The 21,732-nt window shown below is 37.6% G+C and overlaps 1 protein-coding gene across 1 annotated transcript in view; it reads right to left on the reverse strand.

Annotated features, from left to right (window-relative positions):
• LOC107562642 (ras and EF-hand domain-containing protein-like) overlaps positions 1-18,766 on the reverse strand; it is a 40,763-nt gene extending 21,997 nt beyond the window's left edge. Inside the window, exons 1-6 of the mRNA XM_016247316.1 lie at positions 18,660-18,766; positions 10,132-10,278; positions 7,059-7,149; positions 5,002-5,097; positions 4,164-4,241; positions 3,964-4,079 (exon numbers count right to left, since the gene is read on the reverse strand). Coding sequence (XP_016102802.1) covers positions 3,964-4,079; positions 4,164-4,241; positions 5,002-5,097; positions 7,059-7,149; positions 10,132-10,278; positions 18,660-18,766 — 635 coding nt within the window. The remainder of the gene's footprint in view (positions 1-3,963; positions 4,080-4,163; positions 4,242-5,001; positions 5,098-7,058; positions 7,150-10,131; positions 10,279-18,659) is intronic.
• Between the last annotated feature and the right edge of the window lie 2,966 nt (positions 18,767-21,732).

Raw genomic sequence — 21,732 nt, forward strand, 5'->3', positions numbered from 1 at the left:
TGAACATCGCTCGTTCCTCCATTTGGGCAGGGAGAAACGAATGAGGGGGGAAAAAAAGCAAAAACACTATTCAAAAAACGAAAAACAAACACGGGTAGAAGGGGCGCTGCTTACTGTCACGGTCTGCTGTTCTGTCACACTACACTCGGGGAGGATTGGAACGAGGAACGAGGAGACGCTGGAGAACACTTCGACATGGAATTTAATAGAATGAGCAACAGGGAAAACACAGGAACTCATGGAAGACATTTAATTGAATCAAGGGAACCAGGAAGACACACGTAGCAGAAGACATCAACAAGTAGAACCGACAAAAACTAACTGAAAGGACTGGGGCTTTTAAACACAGGATAACGAGGGACTAAGGAGACACACATGGAATCAAATTAACAATTAATGAAACACAGCTGGACACAAATGATAACCAATGAGGACAGGACACAGGAAGAACCAAATAAGGGCAAACCGGAACATACACGTGACACTTACAGTTTGTCTTTGTTTTTTAGTATGCTTCAGAAGATGCAAGACAACGAGAGTGAATGTATATGGCATGTGTATGTTATTGAAACAGCCATTTTCAATAGCAGATTTTATTTTTTTATTTTTTTTAAAAAGGAAAAAATTTAATGGAGATGCAATAAGAAATTAAACTTGGAATTGATTGTATTTAAAGATGCTTGGGATTAAAATTGGAAGACGTGTAAATATTGAATTAATTATCCTCAGTTTTTGACCTTAATAAGTCTCAAAGTTCCTTGTAAGTGCATCTGGCTGCTGGACTCCATCTCCGGTTTAAATGTGTGTTTTGATTTGTTTTTATGATTTCTCAAATTACCTGAAAGTGAATCTATCTCAAAATGGCTTAGAAGCAGCGTTATATAAAAAACTAACTATTTGAAGGCATATCTGGTGTTAGCACGAAGAGCTTCTACAAGTGCTGTGTGTGTTCAACTCACTGAAGCACCTCGATCTGTCTCTCCAGGTTCCCTCTCTCCTCGGAGAAGCACTTCATAAGAGCCTCATCTCTGTACAAACACACAGATCGACATATTTAGGATGAACCTAAATATTAACCTTAGGGTTATCCTTAACATATAGGATCATGGTATCTAAAATATGGTCATGCAGAATAAGGCATTAACATGCGTTTAACAAGTACTAATAAACAGCCAATATTCTAGTAATATGCATGCTAATAAGCAACAAGTTAATAGTCAGAATTGGTCCCTATACTAAAGTGTTACCAGTTTCATCTATCTTAAGCAGCTTTTTCTACTGTTCGAATCTGTCATAGCTTTCGTTGGTTTCACCTAATGTCCTCAGGTTGATGATCAGTCATTAAATATTTGGGTAACCTGACAACATTTTTACACCATAACACTCATTATACTAATGCTGGGACACTCACACACAGGTAAACTGCACTCTGTTTTGCAGTTACTAGGTGACAAGGTTCAGACATTCCTGTGCAGTGTGACGCGTGACACCAGGATATCCTGCTCGGATGATGTCAGCACTGCAAACACTCACAAAACTGGTTTACAGCTGCTCACAGTCATCATGCAGGGAAATTGACACATTATTGACATTACACATCCAGCTGGGAGTGTCAGACTGAGTCAGAAGATACAGTCTGTGTTACTTCAGAGTACATATTTGATGGACTTTTTAGAAATTCCTGGTCTGAAGATCTGAATCCAAAGGGTTATCACATATTCATCAATAACTAAGGCCCAATCCCAATTCTACCCCTTAGCCCTTCCCCTTTCCCCTTTCGCGCGTTCACGTGAAGGGGTAGGGGTGTCTCGATTCTCTTTTGGTCGGAGGGGTAGGGGTAAGGGGAAGGGCCAGACAGCCCTTCAAATATAAGTCTCAAAGTTCCTTGTAAGTGCATCTGGCTGCTGGACTCCATCTCCGGTTTAAATGTGTGTTTTGATTTGTTTTTATGATTTCTCAAATTACCTGAAAGTGAATCTATCTCAAAATGGCTTAGAAGCAGCGTTATATAAAAAACTAACTATTTGAAGGCATATCTGGTGTTAGCACGAAGAGCTTCTACAAGTGCTGTGTGTGTTCAACTCACTGAAGCACCTCGATCTGTCTCTCCAGGTTCCCTCTCTCCTCAGAGAAGCACTTCATAAGAGCCTCATCTCTGTACAAACACACAGATCGACATATTTAGGATGAACCTAAATATTAACCTTAGGGTTATCCTTAACATATAGGATCATGGTATCTAAAATATGGTCATGCAGAATAAGGCATTAACATGCGTTTAACAAGTACTAATAAACAGCCAATATTCTAGTAATATGCATGCTAATAAGCAACAAGTTAATAGTCAGAATTGGTCCCTATACTAAAGTGTTACCAGTTTCATCTATCTTAAGCAGCTTTTTCTACTGTTCGAATCTGTCATAGCTTTCGTTGGTTTCACCTAATGTCCTCAGGTTGATGATCAGTCATTAAATATTTGGGTAACCTGAAAACATTTTTACACCATAACACTCATTATACTAATGCTGGGACACTCACACACAGGTAAACTGCACTCTGTTTTGTAGTTACTAGGTGACAAGGTTCAGACATTCCTGTGCAGTGTGACGCGTGACACCAGGATATCCTGCTCGGATGATGTCAGCACTGCAAACACTCACAAAACTGGTTTACAGCTGCTCACAGTCATCATGCAGGGAAATTGACACATTATTGACATTACACATCCAGCTGGGAGTGTCAGACTGAGTCAGAAGATACAGTCTGTGTTACTTCAGAGTACATATTTGATGGACTTTTTAGAAATTCCTGGTCTGAAGATCTGAATCCAAAGGGTTATCACATATTCATCAATAACTAAGGCCCAATCCCAATTCTACCCCTTAGCCCTTCCCCTTTCCCCTTTCGCGCGTTCACGTGAAGGGGTAGGGGTGTCTCGATTCTCTTTTGGTCGGAGGGGTAGGGGTAAGGGGAAGGGCCAGACAGCCCTTCAAATGAAGATTTTTCGGGACCACACTTCAAATGAAGGGGTATGAATTATCTCAGCGTAAACCTGCTTCAGCGGCAACATGGCTGCCCAAGCGAACAAAAAGACACATAAATGTAAGCATTTTTTGGCATTAATAAAGATTTTAACAAAAAGTAATCATTTGTTTTATGTTACTTTCAACCGTGAGTTCGTATTTACGGTCATGTTACTCAAATAAATGTTTGCAAAAAATCGCTAAAGCTTGCTAACGTCATTTCATTACAGACTGCACAATAGTGCCACAACATATTTTCATGTCTGATCAGGGCGATAACCAACGTAGACATTGAGGGGGGCTAGTCCCCCCAATAATTATAAATTGCTAAACCCTTTTCTCAAATATTGCCAATTCGAGAGATGAAAGTTGCGTGTATGCGAGTCAAAAACAGCAATTTTATCCTCTTGTTGCTGGAAAATATAATGTAGCGATTCAGTATTTAAACTGTTATTAACGTCTGTGCATCTCTCTTTTTAGAGTGAGTATACTTCAAAAACAGCAATTTTATCCTCTTGTTGCTGGAAAATATAATGTAGCGATTCAGTATTTAAACTGTTATTAATAAAAGTCGTGGGGCAGCGTTGACAAGTCTCTTTGCCCCTGGATGTGTGAGCTGCGCGATCTCTGATATGTGTGTGTGTGTGTCAGTAAGCAGCGCATTAATATAGAACGGTAATTAAAGACTCTAATGCACACCAGCACACCAGTATAGGTGTGTGTATTGTAGGAGCTAGACGACGTATGATGACGTGTAACGGCATAGTAGTGGTGTCCCAATTCTTAGGGGAATATTTTCACCCCTACCCCTTGACACTCTGTTTCAAGGGACAAGGGGAAGGGGTAGGCGGAGGGGTAGGGGAAGGGGAAGGGGTATAAAATAGAATTGGGATTGGGCCTAAGTCAACTGTGACACACACACACACACACACACACACACCGTTCAAAGTTGATGCTTTGGTCTGTGAGATCACTCTTAAGGGAGTCCAGCTCACTCTGCAAGAACGCAATATTAGTGTGGGACTCCAAAAGCTCCTGTTTCAACTTCTGGTTTTGCTGAAAGAGGGACACAAGACAAAAACGCATGATATAATATCATACACAATTTCAATGGTCTACAGGTTCATAAAGGAGTCATACCAGCAATAGCTCATTGCTCTGTCGTTTCAGTGCTGAGGTTTCCTCTTTGAGGCTGATACTCCTGTTTTGGTTTTCGATCTAAAATAATAATTAAAAAAAATACATCTTTTTTTTTAAATAGCGCTTTATACAATACAGATTGTTTCAAAGCAGCTTCACAGTAATAAATAAGAAAATAACAGTGTGTCAATGTTGCAAAATTCATCGATTCTGAAACAAATGTAATTTTAGCTATAAAGAATAGTGTCATTTTTCAGCCTTAATTTAGTTCAGTGTTCAATTTAGTTCATTAAGTGTCAATGTCGCAAGTTCATCAATTATGAAATAAATCAGTTCAACTATAAAGCAGCTCCACAGAAGACAACAGTGTCAATATTCGGCTTAAGTCAGTTCAGTGTTAATTCAGTTCAGTTCAATAACAGTGTCAATGTTCATCAATTATTAAACAAGTTCAGTTTGGCTATAAGCAGCTCTACAGAAGACAATAACATTATTATTGAGCTAAAGTCAGTTGATGTTGCAGAGCTCATCACTTATGAAACTAATTTGATTCAGCTTTTAAGCAGCTTTGCAGAAGATAATAGTGTCCTTATTTAGCTTGAATAAGTTCAGTAACTGTGTCATTGCTGCAAAGTTCATCAGTTATGAAACAGCTTCAAATGCAGCTCTACAGAAGACAACAGTGTCCTTATTTAGCTCCAGTCAATTCAGTATGAGTGCACTCAAATAATAACATTACTGAATATTAATTGTTTTTTAAACCCCATCTTTCTAAACCAACTTTTATATCTACAAATCTATATAAGCTCATTGTTATTATAAATCAGGAGTGAGTCACCATCTGCAGAGTCTGTATCTTCTGCTGAAGTTCGCATATCTGAGACTCATACTGGTGTTTCATGCTGCTCAGAGTCGCCTCAGCTTTTTTAGACTCCTATAAAAGAACAGAGTCCATACACTGGTGTTAAACATTATAAATCTTGACATTTTATAACATTTATAAAACAAAAAAGGACTAAAATGGTAAAATCATGGGTGAAAACTGAAAAGAAAAGATAAAATATGATAAAAAAATAATGCGATAAAAATAATGTAAAAATTCCAAATGTGTTGTGATAAGCTGAAATGATGACTGCATGGTTGCAAACAAGTCAAAATAGATATTTTTTAATATTAAATATTAAAATGAGACACCTAAAAAGCTCTGTACAGAAGATACTTTATAAAGCATTAGATCAAGACAATTAAGGTAACAAAAGGTTTAGGAATGTCAGTGCACTAATGGATACAAATGCTTTTTACTTTTCACAGGAACTTGAACAGGTGTTGTTGAACAAACAGTCAGTTCATTTCACATTACATAATGTGACAAGTCGTGGAACACGGGTCTGAGATAAGGAACAGCGTAAGGAACAAGAACAAACGCAAGACTGTCTGCACTAAAATGTGATGTCACGGATAAATTAAGCCTTGAATGGGATCCAAGACTCTCACATGATTGGCTGGATCCCAGATCACAGCAAACAACTGTGCCAGTTCACTTACAGCTGCCTATATCAACTCCTAACTCACAATAAACAGAGCGCTGTATCCATAGAAACAATATGAATACAAGCACTGAAGTAATATATAATCAATTACAGTTTTCATCTTTGATTACAGTGACAATGAAAAAGAAAATTTCTGAACTGAGGGATGCCTGCAAAAAAACATTAAAATGTTTGGTATTTCATATCAGCACAGTCCCTTTAAGATAAACATGCACTACAAATCATACTTAGAAAGGTGCCATTTATTTTATTTATTATTTTGAAGAAGTTTTAATTTATTTTAAGAATAATAAAGTTTCAGCATACTGCATCTAACTGGATTACGCAATGAATTGTCAAAATAATATGAAGTCGTTTCGTTATAAATGCCTTGTTGTGTGTTTGATCACAATAAAGAATAATATTATGTAATCAATAGTGTTGCACAGTAACAGTAGTATTAAATGTGATGAATAATGTGATTTATCATTATGGTAAAGAGCCATAAGATCTATACCACACCTGTTCTATAAAATAAACATTTTGCATACTGCATTTATATTCAGTTTATGAGCTCCAGATGCTCAGTACATAAGAGAATATCAAGTGCTGTCACAGACGTTTATGACGGATGGTATTTACAGTGCAAATAGTTTCTCTTAATGATGGGTCATGGGTGGGTAATTTGGGTACTTTTTCTGCCTTAACTGAAAGTGAAATGAGATTTCAGTGTGTGTGTGTGTGTGGAGATACTGCGACATAGAAATGGTCATGTTTTCAAGTAAAACAAATTAAAATAATACAAATCTAAACATGCATAAAACAAGAAACAAATTAGAGAGAGAATATAGCTAGAATTACGTTTTTTTCTTGAGCTCATCAGTGAATTTGCAAAAAAACAAATAAAGAAAGAAATAAAGTAAATTATGCTTAATAATAAATATAAATAAAAAAACACACATATACAGCACACACACACAAGTTTTTTTTTTTTTGAAAAGTGGGGACATCCCATAGGCGTAATGGTTTTTCTACTGTACAGACCGTATATTCTATTGCCCTACACTAACCCTACCCCTAAACCTACCCCTCACAGGAAACTTTGTGCTATTTCAGATTTTCAATACACTCCATTCTGTGTGATTTATAAGCGTTTTGAAAAGTGGGGACATGGGGTAATGTCCTGAAAAGTCACCTTCTCCTTGTAATACCTGTCATACCTTTGTCATTATACAAATTTATGTCCTCATTTGTCACAAAAACGCACACACACACACACACTTTTCAAGTAAATGCATATTTTTTATGTATATATGTATATTACTCCTGATGTTAAATTAGGCAAATCTTGTGTTTGTCTCCTGACCTGTAGACGTGTGTTTCTCTCTGCGGTGTGGATGCGGTGATCCATCTCTTCCTCCATCTCACTCAGCTGTATAGCCGTCTGATCCTGAGCTCTGAACAAACAGCAGCAGAACACACATTGGCCGTCACATATGCAGTAATACACAATTCTCTTACTTTCTTCCATTGAACAAAAAACGGAAGAATGGTTTCTTGAAGAATGTTGGTAACCAAACCGTTTTGGTTACCATTGACTTCCATTGCATGGACAGAAAAAAAAAATATATATATACAGGTTTGGTTCACAATATATGATAATATAGCACTATTCAGATGGGATTAGTTTTACAAGGGTAGATGAAGTAATGTAATTTTACCACATTATATATACTATAATATTAATGGCCAATTCACATGGTATAAGAAATCTCAGTTACAGAAGTTTCGTGCCTCTAACAAGTGCTTTCGACCTTCTTTTTGATTTGAATGTTATGCGTCGTTGTATGCAGAAAACAACGGAAGAATGGTTTCTTGAAGAATGTTGGTAACCAAACAGTTTTGGTTACCATTGACTTCCATTGCATGGACAGAAAAAAAAAAATATATATATACAGGTTTGGTTCACAATATATGATAATATAGCACTATTCAGATGGGATTAGTTTTACAAGGGTAGATGAAGTAATGTAATTTTACCACATTATATATACTATAATATTAATGGCCAATTCACATGGTATAAGAAATCTCAGTTACAGAAGTTTCGTGCCTCTAACAAGTGCTTTCGACCTTCTTTTTGATTTGAATGTTATGCGTCGTTGTATGCAGAAAACACTTGAGGTTTACCACAAACTTGTCCCACCGCCTAGAATGTAATCTTCGTAATCTTCACTGGCATTGTCTGTATGATGATTACTGAGATGGCACATTCGAACTGGACTACAATCACTGAGAAGCTCTGGTAATACCATATTGGCTCGAATATAAGACGACCCTGATTATAAGACGACCCCCCCTTTTTCCAGATGTACCTTTTGGAAAAAGGCTTTTTAAAAAACAACTTTTGTTTTTTCTCAGTAAAACAAATTTTGTCTTCAATTATTTTCATATTGCATATTTTTCCTATTTTAATTTTTGTTTTGAAAGTATGGTAAAAACTGGTCAAATGTACCAACAATCACATTTAAAAAATATACACTTTTTGATATACCATTAAAAAACAAAACAAAACAAAAAAACAGGTAGCCCATCTGAATTAGGACATTTAGGCTATCCATCTAATAGTAGCCTACCAAAATCTTATTAACAGTAGAAGTTAAATCTACTGTAGTCTTCAAATCTGGGTTTTACGTTTTACGTCAAGTCTTACGTTTTAAAATCACAAAGGGAGTTTGGTCCCATCAGGCTAACGTGACAGTCACGACTCATGCAGCTGTAAGGTTTTCTTTTTCTTTTGTTTTTACTCGCGATCTTTACAACACGCATTACATTACGTATTTCATGGCACACTCGTTTTATGCGTATTTGGCGCCACCTATTGTTGTGGGTGTATTATTGACATGTCTCATTATTGACATAAGTTCTCTTTTTAAGTTATTCGTGTGTTCAAGGCCAAAGAATGTCATATAGATAACAATCTATGTACTGTTCTTTTAAAGAGGTCATATGATGCGTTTGCATGTTTTCCTTTTACTTTAGTGTGTTTTGTAGCTGTTTGTGCATGTATAAGATCTGCAAAGATACAGAGCTCAAAGTCTCCCACAAAAGGAATTTTTCTGTCTAGACGAGAAGGCTGATCCAGACCACCCGAAAACACCTCACATATCTATGTCACTATGTGGAAATATTTGCATAATACCACCCAAATGGATACGCAAAGCAAGAAGGCGTGGTTTCAGGTATGGCAGTAGTGTTGTTGCCGCCATGCCGTGGAGATGCTTTGTGTTTCTATGCGGAAGCAAAAGCACTTTTTTTGGTCTTTCCGAAAGTGGACGCAATTAGGAGTCAGTGGTTAACATTTATTTACAACACTGTTCCAGAACAGTACAACCCGAATGTTCCGAGTGTGTGCAGCAAAGTTTCCTGAACCTGGGAGAGTACAAGGCTGGCTGTGCAGAAAGGCTGTTTCTAAAATATGGGGCAATTCCAACTTTGCTCTGACAATCTGGCGCTTCTGAATCAGAGCCCGTAAGTATGTTTTATAATGTGCTATTGACTGTTCAAATGCAGAGTTTGGTGAAGTGTAGAGTAATGCTTACTGTTTGTCGTTCTTACGATCACAAGTGCAGACAGAGATGGATTTATGTTTACAAATGTAGTATCCTCTGTTCTCTGAATATAACTGGCGGCGGAAAGACGACACACATGATTCACTACATGTTCTGCGCCACACTGGACGCTCAAGTAGAGCCTGTTGTGATATAGTAAAACTGACGGCATTATTAACTGTTCTTATCATTGCTTTGGAAGCTAAAGCTCACGATTATGGTAAGGGGCATTACATTTCCAACACACGCTTGAGATGTTCAGCCAATCACAATGCACTGGGTCAGCTGGCCAATCAGAGCACACTGTGCTTTTAGAAGGAGGGGCTTTGTAGAAATCGATGCGTTTTAGAAAGATTGTGCATAGAGGATCTGCAATAATGAACAGTATGTGAAAAATAATGACATTTTTGAAAATTAAAGCTAACATATTCTATTACACCCAATACACAAAATAATGAGCTTGGAAAATAGCATCATATGACCCTTTTAATGACCCAGAAATCAACATTTTTTGTAATCCTATAATCAATACAAAAAAGTAGCTGTAGTCTGATTATGAGTATTTTAAAAAGTAATGTAATCTAATTACAATTTTAGGAATCTGATTACATAATCCAGATTACGTGTAATCGGTTACTACCAGAGAGCAACTCAAGAACCCTAAACAACCAAAAACGGTTCTTGATACAAAGATGCTGCAAGGAATTTCTGAAGAAACTAAAGATTTTAACTCCACCCAGATTCTAAACTCCTGTATGGAAAGAACGGTGAACAAAACATGGTGGCCACATGAGTATGTATGTACTGTATGTGCATGAGTTTGTTTACCTCTTTACAGCAAGTGCCAGATGTTCCATTTCTGTGTTCAGTATTCGGATCTCTTTGATGAAACTGAGAAGAACTCTTTCATACTGAGGGACGATTCTGGGCTCCGTCAAACTGATGTTCTGGTACAGGGTTGATACCTGGTCAATCCTACACACATAAAAACAACACCAAGCCATTAAAACACACCCATTAATGTTGATTAGAACAGAAACACGATTAAATAAAGCAGGGCTCAGTTTAAGGACAATCATATGTTTACAGACATTATTCAATCCAATGGAGTTTAGTACAGCACTAGCATGACCTGAAAAAGATGGTGCCAGGTTGTGAATAACTGCATGCGTCTGAGCCTCATGACTTTGCCGTTCTCTTTCATGAAGTAGCACTTGTGTCATCAAATGCTATGGCAGATGAGTGAAATAAGAGAGGTATTGATAGTCTATGACTAATCAATGTTCTGTCGACTTGAGCGTGACGTGACAGTGATGTGTCTCATGTCAAGCCTCTGGCTAGAATCAACTCCACCGACCTGTCATGAGATGCATCAAACTTCACTTGAACGAGAACCAAACAAAAAGCTAAAGGTCTCATGACCTGAACTATTAAAAAGCTGGGAAATGAAAACACATGGGGAGATTTCATGATTTTTTGAATAATCATCAAGAACATCAAAGCTCATCACATATATGAAACAAATAAAACTTCCAAAGAAAGAAAATTAGCACAAACAAAGATTCTTTCAACAATTTATTAGCATTTAGGGAAATCATTTCACGTATTTCTGAAACGGTGTGTTTCTGGATACCTGTAGATTATGGTATACGGTTAGTGGTGTACCTGATCGGATATTTGCACAGACTGATAACCAGATAGATCAGATATATTTAGTTATTGTAACATGGTATACTGTAATTTTGAAATGTGACACTCTATTATTTTGATTTTTCAGCCGCACTGGCCTTTCAACCTACATTATGCAGATATGTTCAATAATTTTAGTTCAGTCTACCCAAAGTGTATTTGCCAAACACAGAACAGCTGCTTCCTGATCATACACTTTTAAAAATGAAGCATGAAGAAACTTTCCATTAAGCAGAAGGTTCTCTATAATGGAAAATGTTCTTAATAATAATAATAATTATACTAATAAAATAATAAAATATATTAATAATATTTTAAAACAAAAATATAAATAACTGTTTATATATATATATATAGTATAATTATATTATTAACAAATACTATTTTACTACATGTATGTATGTGTGTGTATATATATATATATATATATATATATATATATATGTATGTATGTGCGTGTGTTAGACATAAATAATACATAACCAGGGTTGGGGGTAACGCATTACAAGTAACGCAAGTTACGTAATCAGATTACTTTTTTTTCAAGTAACTAGTAAAGTAATGCATTACTTTTTAATTTATAAGAGAATATCTGAGTTACTTTCTCAAATAAGTAATGCAAGTTACTTTTTTTTTCAGTTTATTGATTGACGGCTCTCCTGTCCCCATGTCGAGAGAAATCAGATGTTACAGTAGTTCTAAAATAAACATGAATATGCATTGATTCATCTCACTCACAAAAAAAACACACACAGATTCAGTATTCCTCAAAATGAATAAAAATAATGCAACTCAGAATATGACGCAAACCTGCAATAATTAAATGTTAAACAACACAAATATGCTTTATGTATTTATTCCCAGTCTATTAACAATGTCTTTGCTTCTGAGCTTCAATGATTCAGTTCAACTGTACTAATAAGCACAAATTACTCTAGACGAACATTTATCTTGATTTATTTATTTTTTCTGAACAAAGTATGTTAAAAAAGTAGGCCTAGTTAATTTGATTTTACATTCATTTTATATGAAGTTCGCCATATTTTCAACACATTTCCAATATTTTCGACATCTCTCAGTACAGTTTACAAACATATGTCATTATTTGCTGGCAATAAGCAAACATTATGTTTAGTTTGAATGTTATAATTAAAAATATGGCAAAATGGGCAAAAGGGGAGCATATTTAGCCTCACTCAGTAAGGGACCAAAAGACATTTGGGACCTTGTTGATTGGCAGTTGTTAATAAACTACAATACACATTAGTTCGCACAACAATAAAAAATATGTTTTTGATCATTTTTTAAAAACAGTCTCTGGTTATCAGGGGGGAATGAGCTTGAAAAATGTTTAAAAAATATTTACTTCAAATTTATCTATTTAAAATAAAAAAGTGTATTTATTTCAAATGTATGTAAATTCATTTATTTACATGATGTGAAACGATATGGTTCGTCTAATATATCTGGCATGTTCACTCTCATGTAATTTGTGAAAAGTGCCTTATATTTTTACATTAATATCATGTCTTTTTTACCACAGCAAGTTTTTCCACAGACGTCCCCATCCCAATTCATCAGACCAGCATGAGCTGTTGAATCTCCAACACTGTCTGTCTAAAACCGCTTCAGTGATTTGGAGAACCGCGGGTTTGGATCACGAGACAAGCACACAACTATTGAGGACCATCTGGGTATATTCTGCAGTTTGTAGAACATAAGATCTGGGATCTTATTCATCACTCTTGTTTTTGCTATTATTATCTTTGTATTGATGTTTTTGTCTCATAATAAGGATTTCAAGAAGATTAACATCATGTGCAGTTGCTCAGAAAGATTTTTAAATGCATCTCTGTTGCAACAACAAGCATAATCTTCACAGAACAACACCAGTGGGCTCTTTATGCAGTGCAAGGTAAAAACTGACTATGCCATGATGCAGTTTAATGCCTGAAACACTAGATGGTGACAAAACATTTAAGACGAACAACCGTCATCAGTTTTGATGCCTGCAAAACTTAGCCAGTTATGAGACTTGATTAAGCACATGCACTGTATGTGGGTATCCAGTCAAATTAATTTGACAAAAGTAATGATAATATGAATCCATGACTGATGGCATGACATGAGTTACATTTTGGGCTCTGTTCAGAGATCATTGAAACAAACTGCCCTTGAGCAAACTCACCTAAATGACTCTCATAGTGGCATGCACCTGCAAGACAGAAAATTAGATGATAGGCACAGCTGGAGAAAACTACTGAAACAGCACACAAACACACCACACGCCAGCACCATCTGTGACTGGCATCTGCAAACATCTCAGCTGTCCATTTAATAATGATGATTTAATCTGTTCAGTTGCTGTTGTACTTATGCATCTTTACACTAAAACCAAACATAGTTCTGCACTTAAACCCCTTAAACATACAATGATTCTCTGTATTCATGATTGCTTTCGCGTCTCGCTGCTGTAGCATAAATTGGACAGCTCAGATCTGACATTGGTTTGATGTAGATAATGGCTAGTTAAAAAAAATGAAGAGTCAGCCATCATTTCATGCATCATTCCTGCTCAAATGCACATTGAACACAGCATCAGTGAGGGTTAAAAATAGTGCTTGCCACCTTTGAAAGTGTTAATGCATTTGCTGTTCTGTTAAGATTAACATATTATAGCATTACACAATTCTAATATTCTGATCAATACCTAAGAGCACTTCTGGCATGCATCGCTGAACTTGAAGCCAGGGCATCACACTTACTTTAGTATGTCACAGTGAGGAGAGTCAATCTCACAAAAACTGTCAAGAACATGTCTGCATAATATTACAAAATCCCCCAAACAAATAAATAAACAAACAAATGAATGGATGATAGTGTGCAGTAATGCAAAAGTCCTCAATGGAATGAATTTAATGTAAATAAAACAATTATGTATTATTGAAATTATGAAAAATTGTATGTGATAATGTTAGTTTTTGCTTAATGTATGCTCATTTTAATTGCAAAAATCATTGTGCCCAGACAGGATAATTGTCATTAATGAGAATTTTGGAGTTAAATGTACATAGTTGTAATGAAAATAATGTTAAAATGCAAATTTGATGATTAAAAACATATCTTTTTTGATTATTAAAATGATTAAAAATGTATTATATGTCCCCCCCACCACACAGGAATAACAGGAATTGCAGGACTTACACTGCAAAAAAAAAAAAATTCTAATAATAAATAAAAAATTCAAACAGAAAACACTTTAATTTTAAATTGTAATATTTCACAATATTTTAGTTTTTAAAGTAATTGCAGCCTTGGTGCACATAAGACTTTAAAACAGAAAAAAACAATTTAATAAATAAATACAGACATACATTCATACATAAAAGTAATGTAATGGACTTAATTTAGTCATACTTTTTCATTTTTTTGTATGTTTAAATATATGGTCACACTTTATTTTAAGGTCCAATTCTCGCTATTAACAAACCAATAACTACGACTTTTGCCTCAATAAACTCCTAATTTGCTGTTTATTAATAGTTAGTAAGGTAGTTGTTAAATTTAGGTATGGGGTCGGATTAGGGATGTAGAATATGGTCATGCAGAATATGTGCTTTATAAGTAACAGCCAATATGTTAATTAAAGGCATGCTAATAAGCAACATAATAGTGAGAATTGGTCCCTATACTAAAGTGTTACCAAATATGTTTATATATGGAATATGTTCCAAATTGTATATATCATACTTAGGATTAACATGGTATTCAGTATTTTATGCTTTAGTTGTGAATCGTGAAAACAAAGGTAAAGCAAAGAAAAAGGAAAATTGTGATAAGTGCAGGGAAAGTATCTGTCAGCCCAACAAAATGAGAGCGAATCACAGAAACAGAAGGAAAGGGAGAGACATCAGGGGTGGAGAGATGTGTATGATATAGCAAGGAAGGATGAAACATAAAGAGAGGGAGGGAAAATAGAGAGCAAAAGAGTGAGACTGAAAGTGAGAGAGACCATGCTGTTAGGTAGACAACAAGCCTCAGTGTCTCTCTTGCCATGCTTGGACTGGCAATGTTCTGGACTAAGCCACTCTTCATACCGTACGGGAAAAACATTTGAGAGAGAGAGTGAGTGAGTGAGTGAGTGTGTGTGTGTGTGTGTGTGCAGCCTGAATAAGTGAGGGCAGCCCAATGCACACCACACCTCTGCAACTGTCCGTCTGAACTGTCTTTACTCCTGTGTGGATGCGTGTGTGAGTGTGAACGCACATTTCTCCATCAGCGTGTGTCTGTATGTGTGTCAGACGCTGGCTTGCTCTGCACCGGGTCTCTCTGAGCTCCAGTCTCTTCGCACTAGTGCTCTTTCTGCCTCAGTCTGAGGACGGACGCGTTCTATCGCCTCTCCTGCTGGAGTTTGGCCGCTGCTGCTTTTGCCCTGGAACACCTTTGGCCTCCATGAGTGCATCTGAGGAAGTCCAGCCTCTCCCTGGAAGGTAAGACCATCCTGGAGTGTCACAGGCGCAGGGAATGTTTTATCTCATGCTTGTTTTACTGAAATCAGAGGCTTTTCCACTCGAAGTTCCTCTGGGACAAATTTCAGGATGCAATCTTCTGTTTAATGTGCAAAGCATATTATTGTTCAAAATGTAAGAGCTTACATTCTTGCATTGAATATATTTGATAAAAAATACAGCAAAAACAGTAATATTGTGAAATGTTATTACAATTCAGAGTTTCCCTGATGCCATTTGTCTGCTTCTTTATTATGTGCAAAGCAAAATTAGCCCAAAATGTACAGTAAGAGCTTGCGTTCTTGCATTGAATTTTGAAACTATTTGATAAAAAAATTAAATACAGTAAAAACTGTGATATTGTGAAATATTGTTACAATTTTAATTATTTTCTTTTTGAATATATTTTAAAATGTAATTTAAACTGAATTTTCAGCATAATTACTCAAGTCTGCTCTGTTATATGGTGCAGACAAATATAATTATATCAAATGCGTGTGTGATTTATGATAATAATTCAAAATTAATTGTATGAATTACTACTGTATGCCTAATCATTATTGACCCTGGACCACAAAACCAGTCTTAAGTGTCAATTTTTCAAAAAAAATTGAGATTTATACATAATCTGAAAGCTGAATAAATAAGCTTTCCATTGATGTACATAGGACAATATTTGGCCGAGATACAATTATTTGAAAATCTGGAATCTGAGGGTTCAAAAAAATCGAAATATTGAGAAAATCGCCTTTAAAGTTGCCCAAATGAAGTTCTTAGCAATGCATATTACTAATCAAAAATGAAGTTTTTACATATTTACAGTAGGTAAATTTGTAAATTTACAAAATATCTTCATGGAACATGATCTTTCCTTAATATCCTAATGATTTTTGGCATAAAAGAAAAATCTATAATTTTGACCCATACAATGTATTTTTGGCTATTGCTACAAATATACCCCAGCGACTTAAGACTGCTTTTATGCTCTAGGGTCACATTTTGTTAGATAATACTGGCCTGGTTCAGAGCTTAAAAAAACTGTATATATATATATATATATATATTGGCATTGCAAAGTATTTAGGTTGTGCTTAATTCCCTAGACAAATATTGTAGGTTGTTCATTATGTGCTGCAATGACTTGCACATGATATGTTCCTTCAGTCAAATGGACATTCTGGCATCTAGCCTGGACGTCGTGACACAATGATAGCAAACTGCTTCCTGACTGCTGACGTGCGTCACCGTCTCCTATACAACTATACTTTGAAAGCTTTATATTTAGCCAAGAGTTGTTCAGAGCACAAAAGCTTTCTTAGATCCTGATTTAAACGTGAAGATGGCTCTTATAGGAAAAGCAAATCTCCCCACGTCAGAAGACTAATTTGAAAGTAATAGGCTGGATTGGCTCTGCTGGAATGTGATGTACACTTTGTAGGCAACCACTAGTAAGGGCCCCAGGCTGAACAGTTCTACTTGAGTGTATTCATTTGTACCACACCTCAAGGCTTGATTTGGTAAGATCAGAAGATAGCAGTGTTCAGAGACCTGTAGATATCTAAACAGGGCATAGATCACTTGGGAACAGACCTAACAGGCATTACTTTGAGCTCATCATACAGTACATATAGTCACCTTCACGCTGCTCCAAACGTTGTTGCTTCCGTGGGACAAAAAAATTAGATGTTTAGCAAAATCTTTAAGCTGCTCTTTTCAGTACCCTTCAGTTCTTTATGAGGAGCACAAGAACCAGTGATGCAACAAAGGGGAAGTTTTTCAGCAAATAATGTAAAATGTAAAACTTTACACTCTATTTTTGTGAGCTTTGTCCAGGATCAGAAATGAACTTTTCCATTAAGGGCCAATATTTGCCCCTGAAAGGGCAGTTTTCTGTAAGAGTAGGTTTTATAATTACCTTATTAACTCTTTCCCCACCACCGGATGAATTTTCCGGCAGTCCATGTCTTCATTGTTATAGACCTTATGTAGCTCCACCCCTTTTCAGCACTGCTTTCATTGACTTCTGTCTTCCGTTTGTACTTCCACAGCGTGAACGTAAGGTCGTATGAATTTATGAATTAATCCCGTTTGTATTACTGTGAAATATTATTACAATTTAAAATAACTGTTTTCTATTTGAATATAAATAAAAATGTAATTTATTCTGGCGATCAAAGCTGAATTTTCAGCATCAATATGCTGATTTGTTGCTCAACAAACTTAGTATTATCAGTGTTGAAAATAGTTGTGTAGCTTATTGAGGAAACCGTTCTTTGATTAATTCAAATTTCAAAAGAACAGATTTCCACTTGTTTTTAGAGTATTAGTGTACTGTCTGCTTAATATCTGATAACACTTTATTTTGATTGTTCCCAGCTGGTTCTCCTGGCATGAGTTTTGTATTATGGGATGAAAATTAAAGGAGAAAAACAGAATATGGGTGATCTTCTTTCTCAATACCCCACTTCCGTGAGATGTTTGTGGCTGCCAAGCAGTGGCGTAGGCAGAATTTAATTTTTTTGGTGGGCCTGGGCAAAAGTGAGTGGGCCTAGTAGCCTAACTAACGGATGGAGCTGGACTCAATATTCAGGTCATTTCAATGTTCTTTTCATTGAAAAATAAATTGTAGAACACAGTGGAAGACACACACAGTAAAACTACCACGTCTCTGTCACTGTCATGAATGTACTGTCATGAATGTACCCATTGCCAACATAACCTAAAATCATTCACAATAGCCCCAATCCCTAAAAACTGTTCCAGTCTACAGTAGGTTAATAAAACTGTGAAACTGTGTAGAAAGAATCTCTCACGCCAGGTCACTAATACACGTCTGCTGGACACTGGGAAAACGTACCCATACCACTTGGAACAGGAACGTTGCGGAAGCCCCATTCTTCCCGAAGGAGGTTTCGGAAGCACTTACACATATGAACAACTGTTTAGGTGCATATGGAAGATTAGAGGTGATTATAACCCTCTTGGAAATGGCAGAAGTCTGCCGGGGAAACACAGGCTCTGAGGCTATACTGTGGACTTTACACATATGGGATCCACTTAGGCCTCTACATATGGAACCCAGCCCTCTACCGGTTCTCAGAGCTCGACAGGGTCTACAGTACGGACACTCTGGAGCAGTAAACCAGATTGTGCATTCACCATCCCCCAAAGAGCAGGGGGTTGACGCAGGGGCCCGCCCTCGACAACGAGCAGGCTGGGGCACTGCGGCCAGCTGGAGGCAGCAGCTGCCCACCGGAGTAGGACATGTCGGATCGCCTCAGTCTGCTCCTGTGCACCCGAGACCTGCTGGGCTATGTTTTCGACTGCATCACCGAAGAGGCCGGTCTGGGACACAGGGACCTTGAGAAACTGAACTTATTGGCATCCCTCATGTCGACCAGACACAGCCCGAGGTGACGCTCCTGGACCACGAGTGTGGACATCGCATGACCCAGAGAACTCGCAGTGACCTTCGTTGCTCTGAGCGCAAGGTCAGTTGCGGTTCGGAGCTCTTTCAGAACTTCCGGATTGTGAGGGACCACCCTCGTGCAGGTCCCTCAGTGCTTTAGCCTGAAGAACCTGCAGTAATGCCGTAGTGTGTAAGGCGGAGGCAGCTTCTCCACAGGCCACATAAGTATCGCTAGACAGACCAGACGAGTACCTACAGACCCGGGAGGGGAGTCACAGTTTGCCCTGCTGGGTGGAGGCGGTATTAGGAAACTGCATCGCAACCGACCGCTACACCGTTTTGTCCAACCTTGAAGGCTTGGGACACGGTGGAGGTCTCCACTCAAGCCCTAACCTCACGGCGGGCCGGGAAAGCATAGCTGTCATTTCCAGATCCAATTCAGGTATTGCTACAGTCCCGGAGAGCAGCAGCGCAGCCGAATCTTCATGCAGCGATTGACATCCGATCGTCGGGAGGAGCACCGAAGGATACTGCTGGTACGCTCCTTGTAGAGGGCCCAAAATGTTCTTTTGGCAGCTCAACTGGTTGCGGAGTGCAAGAGGAGCGATGGTCCCCCGAGGGTTGGTTCCCTGGGGGGTTTGCCATCACTGTTACCCTCAGACCGTCCGTGCTACTGCCTGAACTAGCCCCTGCCTCACTGCCGCCATGACGAGAACTAGATCGAGGCAGAGGCAGCGGAGCTCCGCCCCTTTTGAGGTAACGGAGCTTGGCCCGCAACTCCGAGATGGTCATCTTCCCACAATGAGAACATGACTCATCCACGAACACCACCTCAGCGTGCTTAATGCCCAGACATGTGAGGCAGCGATCGTGACCATCACCCGACACCAGGTAATGACCTCATCCAGAAACACACGGGGGATATGTTGTCTGTAGCAAGATGCAACGTCGTCTTTACAAAGACGCACCCCTGAATGCTCTTTTAGGCAAAAAGCTCTTTTAGTGTGCTGAAGCACACAGCGGAGATGGCCACCTGCAGCCCAAACAGGGGGTAGTGCAGCCTGATATGTGCAACCCACACGACATGGGAAACCACCACCGCTGAAGTGCCGTACCGCCAACACCAAGAGCTCCAAAGAGCGCACTGATCTCGTTCAGTCTTTTTCTCTCAGTAAAGTAGTCAGGAGCAAAATGATGTGATCGCTTGACTCTGAAGCGAAAAGCTGAGTATGCATTGCACCTGCTGCCTATACTCGTGCTGCAATCAGCAGCAGCTGGATGCAATCATTGCATGCCAATGACTGGCCATCGGGAGCACTGGGAGAGCACCTGGGCCCGCTGTCCAGTTTAAAAAAAAAATATTATTTATTTTATTAATATTATATATTATTGCCTGCCACATGTACCAAAGTGATCATTGCCAAGTTTGACATTTAATAATAAATCAATAACAAATCATGAATCGGTTAGTCAGCGCTGCAATTCTGCTCGTGTTTGTTGTGCACTTCAGTCAAACGGTTTCGATCAATAATGCGTGGGACTCAAGGAAGGAGAGGAAGTGGCCAGAATTAAGCAGCAGCAAATTGTAGCAAAATTACCTGTTCATCGCTTCAAGTGCAGATCAGTTTCATCTGTAAATAGGCTACTGTAGTTTTGTCTTTGTTAACTTAGTTAAGTATTAAACTGCTATCAAAAGTTTATCAGTAAGCATCCCATTATTATTCTCAGTCAGAATACTGTATGTTAAAGGACATCATTATTATCTATTGTAAACTTGCATTAATAAATTTAGCAGACAGATGTTCACATCGATTTATAGTAAAGGAGGGAGCTATAGCAGACAACAACACAAAAATATAATCATAATAATGCAATAACGTGTTCAGTATTATTTTTCTATAAACATATTGTACTAATTTTGACTTAGGCACTTTAGAATTTATTGTAAAATATTTATATAAATTATATGTTTGTTAATCTTGGGTATTAAAGTGATTTGAAGATAAATAACAACAATAACAGATTGTCTTAATGTAATATTTTGAATTTAACTAAAATTTAGATTGTGTGCAAACAAATTACAATGAGGTGGCTGTTTAGCAAACAAGGTGCATTTCTGTTCATAACAGTAGACACATGTTCTTCTGGTAAAGAAGTGACAGGTAGGCTACAAGAAAAGTATCCCCCCAAGTGAGAAAACAAGATATCAAGGAAAATAAAGAAACGGAAAAGGGAAGTGAATGTGCCATACAAGAGAGAATCTTTAATTATTTTGCACATCATTGGACAGATTTGGAGAATTTAGTACTAGATTTGACAGTGTAGAATGTCTGCAATGCTAATTTGATAATTCTGTTGTTCTGAATATGCATGTTGTGCTTTGGTGTTTGGACAGTTGTGTTAGTGTAAGTTGACAGCATCTGCCATTTCAGCTAAATGTCAAGTGCATTTCCAAGAGCTTCGTGCGTGTTAGATGAAGAACTTAATGGTAAACAAAATACTGTGCTGGTTTAAAGGGGTCATATGATGTTGCTAAAAAGAACATTATTTTGTGTATTTGGTGTAATGAAATGTTTATGCGGTTTAAAGTTAAAAAAACACATTATTTTCTACATACTGTACATTATTGTTTCTCCTCTATGCCCCACCTTTCTGAAACGTGACGATTTTTACAAAGACCATCGTTCTGAAAAACGAGGTGTGCTCTGATTGGCCAGCTATCCAGTGCATTGTGATTGACCGAATACCTCAAGCGTGTGACGGAAATGTTGCACCTCTACCATACTGTGATGCCGTGTCCCGGCTGGAGCGACGAGACAAAAA

The sequence above is a fragment of the Sinocyclocheilus grahami genome, unplaced genomic scaffold (genome assembly GCF_001515645.1).
Source record: "Sinocyclocheilus grahami isolate Dianchi unplaced genomic scaffold, SAMN03320097.WGS_v1.1 scaffold831.1, whole genome shotgun sequence".
NCBI lineage: Eukaryota > Metazoa > Chordata > Actinopteri > Cypriniformes > Cyprinidae > Sinocyclocheilus > Sinocyclocheilus grahami.